Below are 20784 nucleotides of genomic sequence, written 5' to 3'. Positions count from 1 at the left end.
CTATCTGTCACTATGATTGCATGAAGACCCTCAACACTGGTGGATAAGGAGAAAAAGAGCACATGACAACTCCTTAATCATAATTCAAACTACTGAACCTCACTTTTCACATGAGGGATTCCTAAGTTCAATATTAGGTTTCAGCAACAGAAGAATCATAATGAACACAATCATACAACAAACAAGCATACCTTGGTAACAGTTTGTACAAGTATCTCTTCAAGTCCTGCAGCAAAATGTGTCAAGATAGAGACAAGATAGGTAGCTACCAGGGGTGCAACTATGGTTTTAGAAGTGGGGGGAGGCATAGTTATTATTTTTATTTATCACATGAACACTCCAAAAAGCCTACCCTACCACTCGGAGACGTCCTAAAGCACACTGTGGAGGGGGGGGGGGGGGGGGGGGAGTTGTGCCCCCAGTGAAAGTTGTGCCCCCAGTGAAAGTTGTGCCCCTGGTAGCTACTACTGGTGTAGCAACTGGCTATGACATCAGATAGCTAGAGATTAATGTAATCAATGATTGTGTTCAAATAATTTATACTTACATCAGCCGTGGTGGAAATGTTGTCTTTTATTCCACCGTCAATTGCTAGAAGAGAACTGAATTATGGTAAGAATGTCTGTAAATGTTGAGAATATCAGCAGGTCTTTTTTTGCTCTTCCTAGCTTTCCTTGCTATTTCATTGACAGCTAACGTAAACCCACCCCATTCCGTACAAATGTGCACAACCGCAACATTCAAACGAGGCTATAAAGAAAACTAATGGGACTGTAGCGACTGTGTTGACGTCAAAATCGGGGGTGTAAACTAGGTTTCTATTCCAGCGTTGATCGACATGGTAATGGCTCTATAGTATTGGAGATAAGTTGAATAAACTGACCCTCCGTTACATCTTGACGTGTCATGTCGTAACGTACAGCACGCATAAAGCAACTATTTCTGTCTTACAATCTCTCTCCACCAGGTGTAGCACTTCTATCATGATTTAAAAACAAGAACTGGACAGTAAGGGGGGAAACCTAGTCATTTTTTTGGTCATCATTGCATGCGATCATCATTCTCAAAGCCGCTGTTTACTTCTAAGATCACTTTAGCACCGCCCTAAAAACCCGATTCAAATTCGACACAAACCTTCCAATAGGTATGTAATGACACATTATATAAACTCTTTATAGTGTTTTATTTACATTTTAGAGGCGATAAGGTGATAAGTTGGACAGATTGAGTGAAAAAAAGCAATTTTCCCACACAACATCTCTCTTTCACACTATCACGCATTAGTTTCGCTTCCCCACCCGCCATTTTTAAAAAGACCCGACGGGGCTCATTGCCTGCTTGAATTATGCAGAAACGGGCAGCGTTTAGGTCATGAAATTGATTCTGTTGGAAAGGGGAGAAATTGTGCTTTACAATGGTATTGACATTACAGTTGATCTGGAAGTATTACGCTTTGGGGGCACTAAAATAAGGGCAATTGTAAGGACCAATGCGATGTACGAGTTTACGTTAATTTATCTCCAGCTGATACTAGGTTTAGCAAGGTAGCTAGCTATTTAGCTGGACTTGGTTGTTTTTCATATGTAGAACAAAATGTAAATGTATTACTACCTTGTAAATGTATGAATGCTAATCCACTGTTACCCCTTTTTTTTATTATTATATATTTTTTATTTTAAGTAAGCAGCTTTGCCTACAGGGAAATCATATGACTGTCTTAACCCATGTTGAGCCAGCAACATCCGATTTAAGCTATTTAAAAATCCTTCAAAATAAGAGCCATGTAAACAGTGGAAATTGTAAATTCTGTTCAGTAGCACCCAGTATCCAAAACCATTGCATTTCTGCAACTGGCTTAATTTGCGTAAGACATATAACTAAACCTAGAAAAAGGAGTGAAAATAGAGAATAGGAAATTAAGAAATAGATTAGATAGAAAGTGGGCTACTTAGTCTACTTCTCTGGGGTTATCATGCCCCCAGCTCAAATAGAGGAAACTATTTACACATTTGTACATCCCCCACACAGCCTTCAAATGTTCTTTCAAAACTCTCCCCTGACAACATAACAGGAGGTCTTGCTCAGAATTTACCTCAAGGTTTGAAATCTGAACTCAATAAGGCAATCCCAGTAACTAATTATGATCTGGCCTTAGCAGTTTGAGTGAAACCTGCTGTTTGAATATCTGGCATGCCTTTTCTGCTGTAGTGTCAGTATAATATTGACCAAAGAATGAAGCGCAATAGGTCATCTATTTGTATTTTAATTTGTAGCTTATAAAATTGTGATTTGATTGGCAACTCGTTTTGTGATATAACATGTGGGAACTGAGCAGCCCTCCTCACAAGGGCCCCTTACTTCACTCATCTTTTGCAGTAATGATCTTTATCTTCATCTTTTCCACCTACTCCATAGTAATGGGGGACTTTCAGAAATGTGAACAAGATTTCTACCAGTCAGGGTATTACATTGATGACCACGGACAGGTGGCCAATGACTACAATGGCTAAAACCTTAACCCAGAGTATGAGGATGAGTAAGTACAGTTGAAGTACAGTTAACGATGGTCATTATGGCCAAACAGTTCTATTTTTGTTTCATCAGACCAGAGGACATTTCTCCAAAAAGTACCATCTTTGTCCCCATGTGCAGTTGCACACCGTAGTCTGGCTTTTTTATGGCGGTTTTTGAGCAGTGGCTTCTTCTTTGCTGAGTGGCCTTTCAGGTTATGTCAATATAGGACTCGTTTTACTGTGGATATAGATACTTTTGTACCAGCATCTTCACAAGGTCCTTTACTGTTGTTCTGGGATTGATTTGCACTTTTCGCACACCAAAGTACGTTCATCTCTAGGAGACAGAAAGCGTCTCCTTCCTGAGCGGTATGATGGCTGCGTGGTCCTATGGTGCTTATACTTGCATACTATTGTTAGTACAGATTAACGCGGTACCTTCAGACATTTGGAAATTGCGGAGGTCTACAATTGATTTTCTAAGGTCTTGGCTGAATTCTTTTGATTTTCCCTTGATGTCAAGCAAAGAGGCACTGAGTTTGAAGGTAGGCCTTGAATTACATCCATAAGTACACCTCCAATTGACTCAAATTATGTCAATCAGCCTGTCAGAAGCTTCTAAGGCCATGACATCATTTTCTGGAATTTTCCAAGCTGTTTAAAGGCACAGTCAACTTAGTGTATGTAAACTTCTGACCCACTGGAATTGTGATACAGTGAATTATAAGTGAAATAATCTGTTTGTAAACAATTGTTGGAAAAATGACTTGTGTCATGCACAAAGTAGATGTCCTAACCGACTTGCCAAAACTATAGTTTGTTAACAAGACATTTGTGGAGTGGTTGAAAAACGAGTTTTAATGACTCCAACCTAAGTGTATGTAAACTTCTGACTTCAACTGTAGGTCTTCTCATCTTCACATCTGCTTTTATTCATCTCTTGTGTATTTGTGCAGAGATTGGCATGAATTTTGAGCACATATGGCAGAAGACGTTGACAGTGCTGAACCCTATGATCCCAGCAGATGGCAGCATCATGAATGAGACCGACCTAACCCTATTCTGTTCTGTATCGCTCTGGGGGTCACTTTACTCATGGTGAAGAACCTCCCGAGCAGCTTATGTCCAAGTGTGTGTGTGTGTTGCATGTTTTCACAGCCCAAGTCATCATGATTTACTATTCAGATAAACAATATTTGTAGCTTTGCTGTATGTAACTGTGCATGTATTGTACTGAAAGTGTACTGTAACAAAATGTCTTTACTCTTTATATAGGCAGGAAAATCCCACTTTGGCTATGTCTATGGGATCAGTACCATCGGCTGTATGATGATCTACACCCTGTTGACCCTGATGGGTTCCCTGACTGTGTCCTATGGCTGTGTAGCCAGCATGCTGGGCTACCGCCTCCTCCCCACTGTGGCACTATCTGCATTTGCAGTCGTCTTTCCCCTACAGCGAGTAGGCCTTTCCAGTCCAAAAACAATTAAAAGGTTGCCTAAATAATATTGTGTAGAAAAACACAGTTTGCTCATCTTGATTTCTGTTCTGTCATGTCCTTTCTTCTGTCAAATTTGACTTTTGATTTACGTCCAGAGGGATCATCGGAACGACCCTGGCCTTGCTGGTGATTGGCTGGTGCAGTCTCTCAGCTTCCAAGATCTTCATCTCCACCCTGGCTATGGAGGGTCAGCAGCTGTTGGTAGCGTACCCCTGTGCCCTGCTCTATGGAGTCTTTGCCTTGCTAACAGTGTTCTGAAGGCCACTACTGTCACTGACTGTCAACAGAGATCCAATTTCTGAAGCACTACATTGGGCAATACATGTCTGGTATGGGTGTCAGTCTGGTATTGAGTTATAGTTACATATGGAGTTTTGTTTGTTGAATTCCTATATTTAAAAAAAATGAGGCTCAGTTTTTCCATAGGAGTTACTTTACATTATGAAAAATGTCATCTGGGTGTGTAATTGGTTGACATTTGTGCATTGGAATGTGCCAATAAATGGAATTTCAAATTTTACATTGTGTCAAAATGCAACACTGACTTCAATTGAAATTATGGAACCAACGAACACCATGTTGAAAAGCTATAAAACTTTATTTAAGATTGATTTTAACAGTATAATTCACTGTATATTGTGTCTTAAAAAGCATACATTCAGGATATGAAAAAACATACATTGAGTATAACATATTTGGGGCGGCAGGTGGTTAGAGCGTTGGACTAGTAACCAAAAGGTTCCAAGATCGAATCCCCAAGCTGACAAGGTAAAAATCTGTCGTTCTGCCCCTGAACAAGGCTGTTAACCCACTGTTCCTAGGCCGTTGTTGAAAATAAGAATTTGTTCTAAATGGACTTGCCTAGTTAAATAAAGGTAAAAATATATATATTTCATCTGGAAAATGAAAGAAAGAGCTAGAATTATTACCCGTGTATAAACTTACAAACCTACATGGTTCTTAGTCTTCAAAATACAATAGCGCAAGAGCATGGTTAAGCATGGTTTTACTATATAAAGAATGCATTGTTCTTCCAAGAATACAGTCTTAAATGATTTCATCTAATTTACACTCACAAAGCAGCCCACTTACAAAAACATTTAACCTTAGAAAGTATTTATAAACATCAGCAAAGACATATTATGCTCCATTCTGATAACTTTTCCTTGGTGAAGTACGTTGTCTTACAGTCATAGGACTGTAACTTTGAGTGAAAGTGTTTTTTTTTTACTGATCAAAAACAGATTTGTAGGACATTAAGATGTTTATTTTGAATTCATCCATTCAATAGCACATGTCCAATACAGGGTTTGGCATAGCTGATTTACACAGCCTCTAGAATAATGGTGTATTTAGAGGATTAGTCTGTTCATAACTATAAGGTTTGGATCTCTACTGTATTGGATTTAGGATTGCTTGATTATTCCCTATTATCTCAACCATTCAGGTCATAAACCATAAGGGACCAGGGGGAGTAATTGAGACACTGGGCCTAGTGTGACTGTCCCTGAAGTAAATACATAAACACAAATCTTGAAGACCAAAGGTTGTGTGTTATAATAGCCAGCAGAGTCAGTAGACCCAGTCTCAGTTCCCATCATCTTTTTCCCATGGTATTTTTTTCAGATGAGGTCGGCTGCCACGCAGGTTACCCTTCAAGATGGCAGGTAGAGAAAGAAACAGATAAATGCTGTTGTAAGTACTGTAACAATGTGTACCTTCACTGTAGTTACCCTGTAATTGCATAGGTATTAGGAACACACTGTAAAGTGTGACTAGAAAGGTGAATTGTTATTAAAGGGGAATTTTACTGAAACAATGTTTTCATATATTATTCATTAGTCCGCTTTTGATACATTGAAGTTTTATACTGCTTTCAAGTCTCCTGATGCCCTAAATCAAGCATGATCCAAAAGTCTCATGATGATGTGTTTTGACATTGTGTGACTTTTCCCTAAAGTAAACACAAGCCTGCTAGAATAGCTATGAGGAATATCACATTGTTAAATTACTCACTGTATACACGTTGGAGAGGTTGGAAAGGTTGTTGAACAGCGCTTGACCTGCACTGACTTTGTTCTTCACACCACGTACAGTCCCATTCTTGCTGCAGATATTAATGCGCTTGTTGCTAAAGAGCAGCTCCTTTTTGGTGCTAGCGTACATAAGCAGGTCATCCGGATCACTCCCGCAATCATCCGCCGCTGTGCCCACCAGCCCACACAGATGCCCATTTGCCTCACTGGTTGGTGGGGAGCTCACCTGCTCACTCTCCGAGTTGCTGGTGCAGTCCGAGTCAACTGAGTCTGTCACTGAGCCACACAATGTCAATGTGTCATCCTTGAAAACCTCAGTTAAAATGCGACCACTATTTGCAGATGCCACCCGAAACCTTACAGTTCTCTGAGCCTTTTCTTTGTCTTGTCTTGAGGTTGTGCCCTCCATTGGAACACAAGAGGGTGTTTTTTACATGTTTAAATGGTCAACATCTCTCTTTCAGTGAAGTAAGATGCATTCTTGTAAGATTAAGCCATACCCTTCTGCTATTTTTAATTTTCATTGACATGTAAAATCTAAGTCCAAAATGGTCTGAGTAAGAAACGTAGACACCAAAATGGTTAATAATAAATGAAGTTCTGCCATGGTAACAGTTAAAACAGGCAAACAGTAAACTGATATCCCCATGATGCATAATTAATTGATTGGTCAAATATGACCAAATAGGCAACCATAGTTGAGAGGTCACTGCAGATCAACAACCCACCAGTTATTGTGCCCAGTGTCATACCTCCACAACCTCTCATCAGATGAAAGCTTCAGCAACTTTGAGGACCTATTATAATGTTATCAAGCATGCGCCTGTTGTATAGGAGCATCCCTTTATTGTAGCAAGAGCAGGTTCCGTTTAAAAGGGAAGAGCGGAATCTTTCCCAACTAAAACTTTGCTGTCATCGACATAAAATCACACAGTCTGTCTGGGTCAATCAACTACAGCCAAAGTAAGAGCACAGAGTTTGGTAATAGAATCTAGTGTAATATATGTTTTTGTCAAATATTTATTGTGTATTATCCCTGTAATTTGAATACCAAAAGTGACCCTATTGTCCTGCGGAAAAACCCAAACACACGTGTCTACCGGTGTCTCCCACCTACATTCTACCAGCAAGAATAAGCCAGAAGTAGAAGGAATAAGGTCGTGACCACAGCGATTTCACTTCAAAATAAAAGTCTCGCAATGAAGATGGTAAAAAATCATACAATGGTCGACAATTCATAACATTTTTGTGAGCAAATGTATTTTGCAAATTAATTTTGTTTAACAATATGGAAAAAGAAAAACAGTTAATCGCCTTTACAAATAATATTATAGCATTGACATTATTGTTAACAGCATTAAAAGTAAGGATTACTAGATAGTTATCATGGTAACAGCAGTAATACAAGTAACAAAACATTATTTATCTACTGTTAATAATAATAGTAATAACAATATTAATAATATAATTATAATAATCAACTTTAGAAAACACTTTTAAATCCCTTTGTTAATTAGCCCATTCGTATTGCACGATGTTTTCGTATTGCACGACAATTTCATTCTGTATGTTGTGTCTCAGTAAAAGGGGGGTCCATTCTACTGAGCACTTCTATTTTTCAAACCCATAGAGTTTACACCCAGAGGAGCATCGCTGCTCATTCTACAAACAATATGTTTATTAAAAAAAAATGACCTAAAGGGGTCCTAAAATTCTAAATCAAATAGCTAAATGATCCATGGTATGACCATCTGAAAACAATTCCATATGTTAGCTTAGTACCCCTACTTTGATGCTAATTAGCATTTTTGAATCTGAGAGTAAATAGAGACGAATATATTGATAAAAGTCACCTTGTCCAATTGAGATTTACATGGTTATCAAACCGACACACCAGGGTAAGCCTACACAAAACACAGCCCTTATAATAAGTGTTTTTAAAATCCCCTATGGGAAATTAATGGTGGAAAAACAATTGGAACCTTTTCCCTGATGTTGTTTTTGTACTTTTACCCCTTTTTCATGATATCCAATTGGTAGTTACAGTCTTGTCCAATCGCTGCAACTCCCCTACAAACTCGGAAGAGGCGAAGGTCGAGAGCCATGCATCCTCCGAAACATGACCCTGCCAAGCCGCGTTGCTTCTTGACACACTGCTCACTTAATCCGGAAGCCAGCCGCACCAATGTGTCGGACGAAACACAGTCTAGCTGGCGAACGAAGTCAGCTTGCAGGCACCCAGCCCGCCACAAAGTGACGCTAGAGCACGATGGGACAAGGATATCACGGCCGGCCAAACCCTCCTCTAACCTGAACCCCGCTGGGCCAAATGTGCGCCACCTCATGGGTCTCCTGGTCAAGGCCGGCTATGACATAGCATGGAACCTCGGCCTGTAGTGATGCCTCAAGCAATGCGATGCAGTGCCTTAGATCGCTGCGGCACTCAGGAGGCCCTTTTCACTGTTTGACTGCTAGGTTTTAAGAGTATTATGACACCTCCACCGTGTGGATCTATAGCTAGCTGGCTGGCTATACATCATGTTACTCCTGTGACACTGCATGTAATATAAATCAAATGTTTTAAATTATTTATTCTAGAGTCACAGAAAAGGCAGAGAAAACACAAATATTGGATCTGGTAAGTCTACTAGCTAGCTACTTATCTGACTTACAATTAGTTAGCTAGCTAGCTAGTTTCCTAGCTACCTAGCAACCTTGTGTTTTTATAATGTTTTCTCTTTGCTACAGCCAGACAGCCTGGTACAGTCCAGAGCTGATATTGACGAGAACGACGAACCAGAAGTCGACATATCAGAAGTAGTTGTCAACTCTCAGTTGCCCTGCAGACCACGAAAGCGAAGATGAGAAGAGTGTAGAGAATAAAGAAGTGGAAGAGCATCTCAGTGAAGGCAAGTGAAAGTGCACTCTGATTGAACCATAGTTTTGCTTGCAGATATATGAAATATTGGTTATGCAAGGATTGTTGTTTGACTCCAGTCATGGAGTGCAAATCAGATCAGAATTTAAAATTAGAATTTTCTATTCTGCTTGATTGTATTAGGCAGTGACGGCAAGGAAGATGAGGAACATCAAGAAGCAGGAAATGGTTTGACTGTGACACCAGAAGAGGCAGATGAGGAAGCAGGATCAAATAAAGGAGGTGAGGTAGCAGACTAAACGTCACTCCATGGTGAAGGTAGTTTATGATGAACTTCACCAACAGAAGTTCATCATAAACTTCCTTCACCATAAATTGGAGTTTAGTCCACTAGGGGTGAAGATGATATGCAGGATGAAACAGCAGGAGGAGAGGAGTTCGAGGACAAGGAGCATGAGTCCCAGTTCTGTCTGGAGAACAACTACTCTGGAGAGGGAGAACAGGAGGGTGCAGAGAGCACTGCTGAACAAGAGGAGAAGGAAGGTAAGCAAACATTGAGAAAGATTTAAATTGTCCCCCTTCATTCTGGTTTGTATCCACTATCCAGCCCTGTAATTCTTCATAGCTTAGTATAGCAACCGACTCCCGAAGCAGAGTTTTAAGTGAAAAGACAATGCTTCAATGTTCAATGTATTTTCAATTTTTTTAAGAGCTTCCTGTGTTTTCTAGACCCTTTAAGCTGTGCCTTGATACAGAGATTAGCGAGGAGGATGTGAAAAGGATCACAGCTGGCACTAATGCCAAGACTCACGTCAAGGGAAGCCCACATCATTCATCTGAGCTTAATTACATTTTTATGTGTGCTTATTTAAAGTTTTAAGGCCAACATGGTTTAACCTCCACTCATGTCCACCTCCGCCACCCCCTTCCCCCAACACATCAGATGGATTCCAATCCATTTTTGCTTCTCCCTCTGACTAGAGTAAACCGGAAATGACCGACTTTGACTTCCTCTTACCAGAGCATTTTGCTTAAATGTGTAATTTTAGATGGTTTTGGTACGCAATGCTTCTGTAGATTATTCTAAAACCATTATTTAGTGACCAAATTTTGGTCGACAGCAATAGCCTATACATTACAGGGCTCAACATTAAAGCTTGTCCTCTTGTCTGAGACAAGCAGGAAAACAAGTAAGAAATACATCTTAAAATCAACATTTTAAGCTAAACGTCTGATCTGTTGCATCAGTCTCATTGCTTAATTGTTGAATGTGCAGTGGTTGTATGTATATTGGATCTGTCGTCCCAGAGTCTGTTTTGAACTGTAGATAGATTTTTTTAATTTTTTTATTTCGAGCCATGGAGGGAATTATATTCAAAAAACAAAGTATTTGTTTGTAATTGTAAAGTTATAATATTTTATAGGCTACCAAGGGTGGCCAACCATCCTCCAGGAGCAGTGTTGTATTTTGAGACAGGCTAGAATATGCAAAGAAGCCAATAGGTGGAGTGTAGCCTACATTTTTGTCTGATTCTCTAGGGTAAAAAATATGGTAATGTATCCCTGCCGCTAATGTAAAGTCACTGTTCATAAAAAATATATATAAATATTGTTGTATTTATTGATGTTACAATTATCGCAATATGACTTTCTGTCCACATCGCCAAGCTCTAGCTCCTCCCCCCAAAATGATTTATCACTGAATTGTTATCGCAAAAAAAAATATGTCAATTTATTGCTATTGTGGAATTTTGTCCATATCACCCAGCTCTACCTCTGACCATTAATAACCTTTGACCCCCCCCCCCCCCATTCTCCAAACCAGGTGTGTCCATCTTGGGAAGCATTTTTAGGCTCTACGCACCAATTCTAGTCCTCTGACATCACTATAGTGTCTCTGCTTTGCCTGCGTACGGTGCTGGAGGGCGAGGCTTTGACTTCCCGTCCTCCATTGAGATGCTGGTGGTGGTCTTCTTAAAATGCAGAACTGGGAGCATCTACCGGTAGGATTAGACTTGATTGATAAACAGTAGCCTAGATTAAGTCGCCTTCATATTTCATCAAGTTCTGTTATAAAAATATCTGCTTCTGCTATTGTAAATAATTTTGTAAAGTTCAGGGAAGTATAATTTTTGCATTATACAGGCTGCCTTTTGTCTTTTAGTGGGTTACCTTCCTTCTACTCCACTGAACTTTTCTCAGTGTTGCTTTAACCACAATCCCTGCTGTGCTTTTTTTAAGTATGTGATGACGCATCTGAACCTGCAGCCCTTGGACCCCCATGGGGTGGACTTCTACAGCGTGCACATCTGGAACTATTGCCAGACACTGTTGTTCAGCTCCATCCAAGCACTTCAACTACCGTGGCCATGTCAGTGTGTGCTCAGCCTGAGGGCTCCTCAATCCACCGTCTGTACGATTTCAACTAATGAGTTACAGTGGGGCAAAAAAGTATTTAGTCAGCCACCAATTGTGCTATTTCTCCCACTTAAAAAGATGAGGCCTGTAATTTTCATCATAGGTACACTTCAACTATGGCAGACAAAATGAGAAAAAAATCCAGAAAATCACATTGTAGGATTTTTTTATGAATTTATTTGCAAATTATGGTGGAAAATAAGTATTTGGTCACCTACAAACAAGCAAGATTTCTGGCTCTCACAAACCTGTAACTTCTTCTTTAAGAGGCTCCTCTGTCCTCCACTTGTTACCTGTATTAATGGCACCTGTTTGAACTTGTTATCAGTATAAAAGACACCTGTCCACAACCTCAGTCACACTCCAAACTCCACTATGGCCAAGACCAAAGAGCTATCAAAGGACACCAGAAACAAAATTGTAGACCTGCACCAGGCTGGGAAGACTGAATCTGCAATAGGTAAGCAGCTTGGTTTGAAGAAATCAACTGTGGGAGCAATTATTAGGAAATGGAAGACATACAAGACCACTGATAATTTCCCTCGATCTGGGGCTCCACGCAAGATCTCACCCCGTGGGGTCAAAATGATCACAAGAACGGTGAGTGAGCAAAAATCCCAGAACCACACGGGGGGACCTAGTGAATGACCTGCAGAGAGCTGGGACCAAAGTAACAAAGCCTACCACCAGTAACACACTACGCCGCCAGGGACTCAAATCCTGCAGTGCCAGACGTGTCCCCCTGCTTAAGCCAGTACATGTCCAGGCCCATCTGAAGTTTGCTAGAGAGCATTTGGATGATCCAGAAGAAGATTGGGAGAATGTCATATGGTCAGGTGAAACCAAAATATAACTTTTTGGTAAAAACTCAACTCGTCATGTTTGGAGGACAAAGAATGCTGAGTTGCATCCAAAGAACACCATACCTACTGTGAAGGATGGGGGTGGAAACATCATGCTTTGGGGCTGTTTTTCTGCAAGGGGACCAGGACGACTGATCCGTGTAAAGGAAAGAATGAATGGGGCCATGTATCGTGAGATTTTGAGTGAAAACCTCCTTTCATCAGCAAGGGCATTGAAGATGAAACGTGGCTGGGTTTTTCAGCATGACAATGATCCCAAACACACCGCCCGGGCAACGAAGGAGTGGCTTCGTAAGAAGCATTTCAAGGTCCTGGAGTGGCCTAGCCAGTCTCCAGATCTCAACCCCATAGAAAATCTTTGGAGGGAGTTGAAAGTCCGTGTTGCCCAGCAACAGCCCCAAAACATCACTGCTCTAGAGGAGATGTGCATGGAGGAATACCAGCAAGTGTGCAACAGTGTGTGAAAACCTTAGACTTACAGAAAACTTTGACCTCTGTCATTGCCAACAAAGGGTATATAACAAAGTATTGAGATAAACTTTTGTTATTGACCAAATACTTACTTTCCACCATAATTTGCAAATAAATTCATAAAAAATCCTACAATGTGATTTTCTTTCTCATTTTGTCTGTCATAGTTGAAGTGTACCTATGATGAATTACAGGCCTCTCATCTTTTTAAGTGGGAGAACGTGCACAATTGGTGGCTGACTAAATATTTTTTTGCCCCACTGTATACCCCAGGACATTAGAAGCATTGTCAATTGAGTAATATGAAGTCATGTTAACATTCTTATTCCAGGTTGCCACAAAGAATATGCCTATAACAGGCTCCATCTGCCAGGTTCTGGTGCAGCTCCCACGTCTTCCAAAGTAACAGCTTCATGGACCAGGATGCAAGATACAGACACACTCTGTACCCTAGTCTTCAGCAGTATGCTACGATGGTTAATACATGATTCCATGTGTTATTTCATAGTTTTGATGTCGTCACCATTATTCTACAACGTAGGAAAAAAAAAGAAAAACCCTTGAGTCCCAACTTGACTGGTACTGTATATTATTAATAAGAGTGAATCACTTAACTACTGTAGTAATATCTGCACGGTGTTATCTAGTGTCCACCAATCTCTACCAAAAGGATACGGACTATACCCCCAGAAAGGACCACACAACATTCAGCTCTGCACCTACACATTTTATTTTTAAAAAAAATACAAAATTAAAAAATGTTTCCATAGGAAAGTGATACAAATGTGCAATCCCATCTCCTGCGTATCCTTTTTAAAATGCATTGTCAATAGTAACAATTATTTGTATCATTAACTGACATACTACCTAGCAATAAAAGACATTAAAAAAAAAATACAGAAAAGGAGAAGAGGGACAGTCTGCATGTTGAGTCCCTACATTGAACAAAGGGTTCTGTATGAAAGAGGAGATTGGGGAAAATTAAATATCTGTAGCAGCCATTTCCTGGAGAAGTAAGTCACCCTCAAACAGCCCCTTTAGAGTCATGAGATTGGGTTGTTGATTCAATTGAAACAGGGAGCCTTCTGGGAATTGGAGTTTACAAGAGAAAATCCCCTACGACACTGTCATGTAACATTTACATTGCCCTTTTGCAAATGCTCTCATCTAAAGCTATTTATGGTCAATGCAAATTAAGGTGTTTTGTGGCCCCTACTGGAATTGAACATACAACCTTTGTAGGCATAAGCCAATCGGAACCCTGTAACAATATGACTCCAACCCTCCGAGATGTACCTTTAGTGATGTTTTAAGAGAGATTCAGCCTCAGCTCAGGATTAGATCTCAGTCTTTCATACAGAAAAGTGAGAAATGTGCGCTAACATGCCCCTCTCATTCTCCCATCAAGTAACTGGCCTTTCAACAGTATGAGTAAACAAAAAAAAAATTTAAACATTAAATAGGAAATTAATAATAACACAGAGTACTGGGCCAGTAGAGTGGCAGTGTGGTGGTGGGTATGTATGAGATTATGTTGGTGTTGTTTTTAGAGCACACAGGTCTGGCTAGACTTGGTGGGCAGCACCAGGCTGCTCTCATGGCCACAGCTGGATGTCACACAGGACGCATCCTCAACGGGAGTGGGCATCCCCTGGGCACAGATCTGCTGTATGCACTGCCTACACAGGGACAAGAGAAAACCAAAACGGATTTAAAATCAGAAAGAAGGTTGAGAATTGATGATATCCCTGTATGGAGAGATGCTGCCACAATCACATTCTATTTCTCTCTACATTCCCAACAACTTACCAAGCTGTGCGGGACATGATGTAGTAGATGTCTGGCTTCTGGAAGCCATTGAAGGTAGAGGACGCAGCCACAGTGTAGGCCCCCATATTCTCAAACAGCAGCCACTCTCCCACTTGCATATCCGGCAGAGTGCACACCTCAGCGATGCGATCCAGGCCGTCACAGGTTGGTCCCCAGATGCTGCAGGGGTACATACGCTCATCTGGCTTTGGCTTCTGTAGATGGATAATGAGAACAGGGATTAACAAACAATTGTCAGACTTATTTTATTGGTTTTATGGACTAACTTTGCGAGAGTTAGTTTGGTGGAGTGAAATAAAGTGTGTTAATCAACTTACCTTGTGCAGGGTAGGCAAGGGGTGAGCATGGTCATATAGAATACAGTTGAAGGAGCCATAGACGCCATCGTTCACATAGTACATCAGAGTCCGGTCACTGACCCAATCGTCATCCTCTGTAGGGGCAGAGTTGTGTAAATTATAATGAAACTTGGCTCGCTATTACTTTGGATTGAGTGATGCAATTTTATGTGGCACGTCAGGCATTAACCACAAGTTTGCAGATTGAGTCAATTTGCTCATACCGTCAGAGGCAGACTGCTCGTTCATGATGACCTTCTTTGCGATGACGTTAACAGCTAGGGTGTAGGCAGAGGCCACATAGTAGCGGCCTGGCTCAGCAATGATCCGGATCCCAGAGTCGGCAGGGAAATACTTGTCCAGTGCTGGGTTGATAACTGCTGTGATCTCCTCAAACTTGAGCTTGGTATCCTCAGACCCAGGGAAACCGCCACCAATGTCCAGGAGGGTCATGTTGAAACCCACCTCAGCCTGCAGAAAAGAGAACCAACAAAGATGAGTTAGACCTACTGCAGGTTACGGGTCCATTTATAAAATGTAGGTGATACGTTCCAAGCAGAAAGACACTCACCCCCATGTCAAAGACACAGCGGGCATCAGAGATGGCCTGGCTGTAGGTTTCTGGGTCAGTGCAGCCACTCCCCACGTGGAAGCTGACCCCGATAACGTCCAGGCCCAGTTCCTTAGCCCTCTCCAGGAGACCCCGGCATGCCTTCATGGTGGCACCAAACTTGACACTGAGCTGGCACACGGCCTTGGAATCATCTGTGGCAATGCGCAGGACTAGTCTGGGCAGGGAGAAAGAAAAGTTGGAGGTGCACTTTTCTAGAGTAGCCGGATAAGTTACTTACAAAACCAAGTGTTTTCAGTGTGGCTAAAGAATAGCCATGGAGATGTTTCTTACTTGGCATTGTTGTGGCACCGAGCCACCTTCATGAGTTCCACGTCGCTGTCGAAGGTCATCATCTGCACGCCGTGAGCAGAGGCATACTTGATCTGGGATACCTGCTTGCAAGGGTTGGCGTAGATGATCCTGCTAGCGTCCACACCCAGAGACTGAACAATCTGGATCTCAGTCTGATGGGACAAAAACAGACTGGGTCAGAACAGGAAACACGCTCACAGGGCAGCAGGGCCAGGGCTACTTCAATAAACCAGTAGATGTTTAGAATGAGACATACCTTGCTTGCACAGTCAAAGCCAGCGCCCAAGGAGGCCAAGGTCGTGACAACAGTCCGGCTGTCATTGCATTTGACAGCATAGAAGGGCGTTACGCGGGGCATGGCACGCGCCCATCGCATGTGCTTCTTCAGCACGTCACTCAAGTCGCACACGTAGAAGGCATCCTTATCATCCTGGAGAGGCAAAGACACGGATGCAAGCGAATAAGAAATACATCTTACAGTGACAAATGCCTCATCAACAAGTCACTTCTCATACCAAATGCAGCAAAATCAGGGACAGTAGGAAGTTCTCCTTACCGACATGGACATCTCATTGATCTTCTGCTCAACAATGTCACGGGCACAGAAGCCCTCCTCCAGGAAGGTAAAATCGGCAGGAGCGAAAGTGTTCATGGTCGCAGAATAACTTTTAGATTGGTCACAAAAGAAAACTGTGAAAAAAGTAAATCCGAGTTAAGACTGCTCATTATTATCTGGAACGTGCCTAAATTACTAGCATAATTACTCCCAGAGCTACAGTACACCAATTACAACCAACCCCAGTATTTCATAGGCATGTGCTGTTAACACCCATTCTAGAATATTATGACATGCATGTTGGAAATGACAGTGGATTGGAAAACAACTCTTACCTGGACAAGAAAGAGTTGGAATTTGGCAAAGTAGTTTAATCAGGTGCAGAGCAGCCAAGGCGGTTCACCAGTGAAGTTGAAACCTTTCACATAACACTCTAGGCCGGGGCCTGCAGAGTAGCCAGTCTGCACTTTCCTAAAGCGATTATTCTGCAAACAGTAAAATACAATTTGTAGCATAAAGAGGACAGTGTCATTTGCTGTGTTGAGTTTTATGGCTATTTCCTGCATTCAGTGTCAATCAGACCTATTATCATTGTTAGATAACAGTAACTGCTCCTCCTATAGTATTAACAGCAACAGTCTTATCCAGATGAATAGGCAATATACTTGCTTAAAGTTGCTTTAATGTATTATTGGTCACGATGAAGGATTGTTATGTTGAACAAGCACACCCTTGAGTAGTGCTATACGGAATCCTTGGGACATCCCTCCCCAATCCTTACCCCAACCATTTAAAAATGTCAATTTCAAATGGGTAAAGGGACTTCCCAATGATCCCGAATTGCAGACTCTTGAGTAGTGCTACTAGCGCAATATTTTCTCCAGCTCTCAAAGAGTAATGGCTAGAAATAATCCAGCTCGTCAAATAAACGTAAGATGTTATTTTTCGTAGCAGGTTAGGAGAATTGAGTTAGCAATTTGACAAAAGCTGGATCCCTTCTAGCCATGGCCCTCTCAAAGGGATAAAACAAAGACAGTACAATTTGAAGACAGGCAGAAACTGCTTCTCCAATAAAAATCCCCGATCACACTTGTAGGCGATGTCATGGTGAAGTTGGCTAGCTAAAGGCGCCCAATGCTTCCCAGCCGAAACAGTTCGTGCCTATATATATTATGATGACATTGGTCTTCGTTAGGTTGTTTTTTTCTCGGTTGTTCAGGCACATTTTTTATTGGGGCAAGCCGAAGTCGGTAATTGGGCAACAGTAGAGTAGTCTATGACGTGTTTGTAATTAAATTAGAAACCACTCGTTGTCATGCAAATGTTTATCTCGAAATAATACAAACGTTTTAGTTAGATGTAAAATTGCACAACATATTTATTGCGTTGTCCTGTGCCCAACAACCGAAAAAAAAAAAAAACATTACTGAAGTCCAAAACGAACAAAAACGTAACCATACGTTGCACAAACTGTTTTAATGTGGACGCCTTTAGCTCGTGTGCAAAAATACGTCATAGGCACAACGGTCGTCTCACGCCGAACTGCGCGTGCGCAAGCCGCCAAGTCAAAGGCACTCCTTTGAATGAAAACGTGTCAATGTGTGACTTTCACGCGGTAGGAGTAATAACATATTCAATTACTTAAGAAATTGGCTCGAATCTAGGTTGTGCCCTTAGATTGACAAAATGAACAACTATGTAAGAATTTCTCACATTCCAAACCCTGGCCTGTTTCGCAGCAATCCCTGAAGTCTCGGGATAGAAACCTTGCGTCTCGGGATAGAAACCCTGGGTCGTACATTCATTCAATGTACTTTCTGGAAACGTTATTGTAAACCTAACCATACTGTTAACCTAATGATTAACCACAATCTCACATTAAGACCAAAAAGCACATTTTCATGAATTTACGATAATATCAAAATTGGCTATGAGGCTGTAATAACGAGTGGAAAACGAAAAGGACACGATCTTTGTCGAAGTAGCCAACTACCATCAGTAGTTACTGGCAGTATGAATTTCAGCATAAAATACATTTACCAAGCGAACGTTACTACAGCTAGCTTATGACATTCCCGAGACCCAAATCATACACCAACCCCATCACTTCCATCAAGCAAAAACACCAAAATATATTAACGTCAGAAGATAGCGCTACGTAAAAACGAGCTAACGTTACTACTTGTACAATATGGCATAACCATAACATTACACTAACGTTAACTTACTAGCTAGCTAAAAAATATTGACACGATGTGAATAAGCCAAATTGGATAGCTCATAATGAATACCGGTAGCCTAACTTACCAGTTTATAATAAATTAGAAAGTTATTGTGAAAATGTAGAATAAATTAATGAAGGTTTACCTTAAAAAGCATTTACAAAGAGTGTGTCCATTAGACCAGAATCCTGGAAAAAATTACTTGGTTTTCCCTTGTCAGACGAATCTGTCAAAGAACTGAATAACACTCTCGGTCTGAACTAAAAGTGCACGCCTGTGTCTAGATACTGGCTGTATTTATAGAGGTGCCGTCTCCAAGACAACACGCCAGCTGAAACTGGCCCTCAGTCGACTTCGGATGGAACTGGTTTAGTCTTGTCACCGGCTCCATGTGCTCGTAGAGGAAGTAGGAGGAGGCAGATAAAGCCGGTTTTTACTAGATGGGATACTGCTTTTGTAGCCTGAGTACCAGTCTCTTTACCTTACATTCCACTCCCTGCCGCTCCTTCCTGGCAATAACAAGGAGTGGAATGTTAGATTAAAAAAAACTGGTACTGACTATAGCTTTTGTGATTTGACTTTTCGTAGCAGGTTATGAGAATTAGGTTAAGTTTAGGAAAACAGTTAGGGTTTGCTAAAATGCATTAAAAAAAAAAAACCTTTGTCGTAAATTTAACAAAAGATGTATCCCTTCTAACCATGGCCATATATAGCAATCTCTTCATTTACTGGCGCAATGCCTTTGAAATGTATAGCCTAAACCAAATTGTAAGCTACTTTGCAGACTAATATAATTGAAACACAGCTGTTTTTAGTATTTAAATTGTACAACTTTAAACAGATTCTGAAGATGGTTTAGTCTTGGCTGATATTGTGCCTTGAGCTAGAGAGCCACCAGGCAAACAAGAACGCTTGCCAGGATCCAGTCAGCATCTGTTCCATAACTGAGCTTCCCTTGTTCTGAAGATGTAAAAAAATAAACAATTTAAAAAGTATTTTTCACATTTGCTTTTAGGGCAGTGTAATGACTAATTTGGCCAACCTTTCATGATTCAGGGGTGACATATTTTTTCTGATGCCTCTGGAATTCCTTATTTTCTGACATCACCTCTATTTGTCCTCACACCCCTGATGGTCATTGCACACTTTCATTTGAAAGTGGGTCAGATTTGGCATATCTGGACAGCATCCAAAGTCAAAGTGACACATGGGCTGGTTTCTCATACTGGTCAATGTACTATTAAGAACAATTCAGGATTTTTCCAAGAGAAAAACATTTCTAAAGCAAATTCACTGAAGCATAGCTTACTATACATAGAGGCTGCCTGGTGAGTATGCCCAGAGTAGCAGCATCTTATGCTGGCTCAGTCCTGAATGCCCTGGTATTGATCCATCTAATCATTCAGTGACTGACTTGGTATTGTTATACATGACACATAAAAGCAGCCCTGCAGACTAATGCATCAGCTGTCTGCTGTAGAACTGTAACTGCTGACTGTGTGCCTCTGTGCTGTGCCAGATAGGCCTCTCTGGAAGTATGTCTAGGGGTCACTGAGACCAACCTGGCCTGACCCAGGCACTGTGGTTGAGCAATAAGGGGAGAGTGGAAATCCACACTCAAAATAGGTGGACTAATCTACAAATGTATTTTGAAAGGAAGTGCGGTAATTGCAAAATGCAGATAGCCTCTCGGAATAATTCCTACAAGATGTGCTGATACAGTAGGCTACAGTCACATGTAGACAGTGACCTTGATGCTTAGTTGTCTGGCCTGTTGGTGATCTGCAACCGTCTCCTGCCCGCAGTGACAGCAGGTCCCACTGAAAACTACCCAAGCAGCAGGAGATTAAGCCTAGCAATCCTCAGTTAAACTGCAGTAAACCTCACTTACCTCCTCCTATTCCTGACCAGGTCTAGTCAGGACAGGAGGACAGTTGGCCATTTAACCCAATAACTGAGTCGTCAACTCTCCCTTCTCCCTCTCCCTGAAAATACCCTTTACTGCACTGGGTTTGTCGCTGTGTCACTTAGTGTTAGGGGTCAGTGTGACCTATCAGAATCAAAAGTACTTATCTTATCATTGTAATTTTTTTCCACAAGATGCTGACTTCGTGAGCTTAGTGTAACATGTTCAAAACTGATTTAGTTGCTATTTCAGCTTAGAAGTATCACATTATGTTGTAGATTTGTACTAGTAACTTTTCCTTGAACAGAAACTAAATTTGTCAAGGGA

General features: G+C 41.2%; 2 protein-coding genes, 1 long non-coding RNA gene and 1 pseudogene across 3 annotated transcripts; 2 read left to right on the top strand and 2 right to left on the bottom strand.

Moving 5' to 3' along the window:
* Positions 1 to 3363: 3363 nt before the first annotated feature.
* On the top strand, positions 3364 to 4430 carry LOC118941360 (protein YIPF7-like; annotated as a pseudogene).
* A 1171-nt stretch (positions 4431 to 5601) lies between these two features.
* Positions 5602 to 6459, bottom strand: grxcr1b (glutaredoxin and cysteine rich domain containing 1 b). Its single transcript, XM_021574971.3, has 2 exons — positions 6031 to 6459; positions 5602 to 5667 (listed from the first exon to the last, which is right to left on the bottom strand). The coding sequence occupies exons 1-2, from the start codon at positions 6457 to 6459 to the stop codon at positions 5602 to 5604; spliced, it is 495 nt and encodes a 164-aa protein (XP_021430646.3).
* Positions 6460 to 9166: 2707 nt separating this feature from the next.
* On the top strand, positions 9167 to 13471 carry LOC149975218 (uncharacterized). Its single transcript, XR_016488951.1, has 2 exons — positions 9167 to 9471; positions 10754 to 13471. It is a non-coding gene; the product is annotated as an uncharacterized LOC149975218 (long non-coding RNA).
* On the bottom strand, positions 13400 to 18980 carry LOC110497782 (ornithine decarboxylase 1). Its single transcript, XM_021574142.3, has 10 exons — positions 18697 to 18980; positions 16665 to 16814; positions 16330 to 16463; positions 16030 to 16203; positions 15753 to 15925; positions 15420 to 15636; positions 15073 to 15319; positions 14828 to 14943; positions 14490 to 14704; positions 13400 to 14359 (listed from the first exon to the last, which is right to left on the bottom strand). Exons 3-10 carry the CDS (start codon positions 16423 to 16425, stop codon positions 14227 to 14229), a joined length of 1371 nt encoding a protein of 456 aa, XP_021429817.1. The 5' UTR covers positions 16426 to 16463; positions 16665 to 16814; positions 18697 to 18980; the 3' UTR covers positions 13400 to 14226.
* Between the last annotated feature and the right edge of the window lie 1804 nt (positions 18981 to 20784).

This window comes from Oncorhynchus mykiss, chromosome 19, assembly GCF_057628025.1.
Source record: "Oncorhynchus mykiss isolate SJ-2025 chromosome 19, ASM5762802v1, whole genome shotgun sequence".
NCBI lineage: Eukaryota > Metazoa > Chordata > Actinopteri > Salmoniformes > Salmonidae > Oncorhynchus > Oncorhynchus mykiss.
The sequence above is the reverse complement of the archived record's forward strand: the minus strand, read 5'-3'. Positions and strand labels throughout refer to the sequence as shown.

What these genes read in the sequence shown, in the direction of transcription:
- grxcr1b (XM_021574971.3), bottom strand. Translation starts at nt 6,459, where the DNA reads ATGGAGGGCACAACCTCAAGACAAGACAAAGAAAAGGCTCAGAGAACT. An exon ending in ACCTCTCCAACGTGTATACA is followed by an intron (nt 5,668 to 6,030) that starts GTGAGTAATTTA and finishes GCCATCTTGAAG; the next exon opens with GGTAACCTGCGTGGCAGCCG.
- LOC110497782 (XM_021574142.3), bottom strand. Translation starts at nt 16,425, where the DNA reads ATGAACACTTTCGCTCCTGCCGATTTTACCTTCCTGGAGGAGGGCTTC. An exon ending in GCTTTGACTGTGCAAGCAAG is followed by an intron (nt 15,926 to 16,029) that starts GTATGTCTCATT and finishes TTGTCCCATCAG; the next exon opens with ACTGAGATCCAGATTGTTCA. An exon ending in CGGTGCCACAACAATGCCAA is followed by an intron (nt 15,637 to 15,752) that starts GTAAGAAACATC and finishes CTCCCTGCCCAG; the next exon opens with ACTAGTCCTGCGCATTGCCA.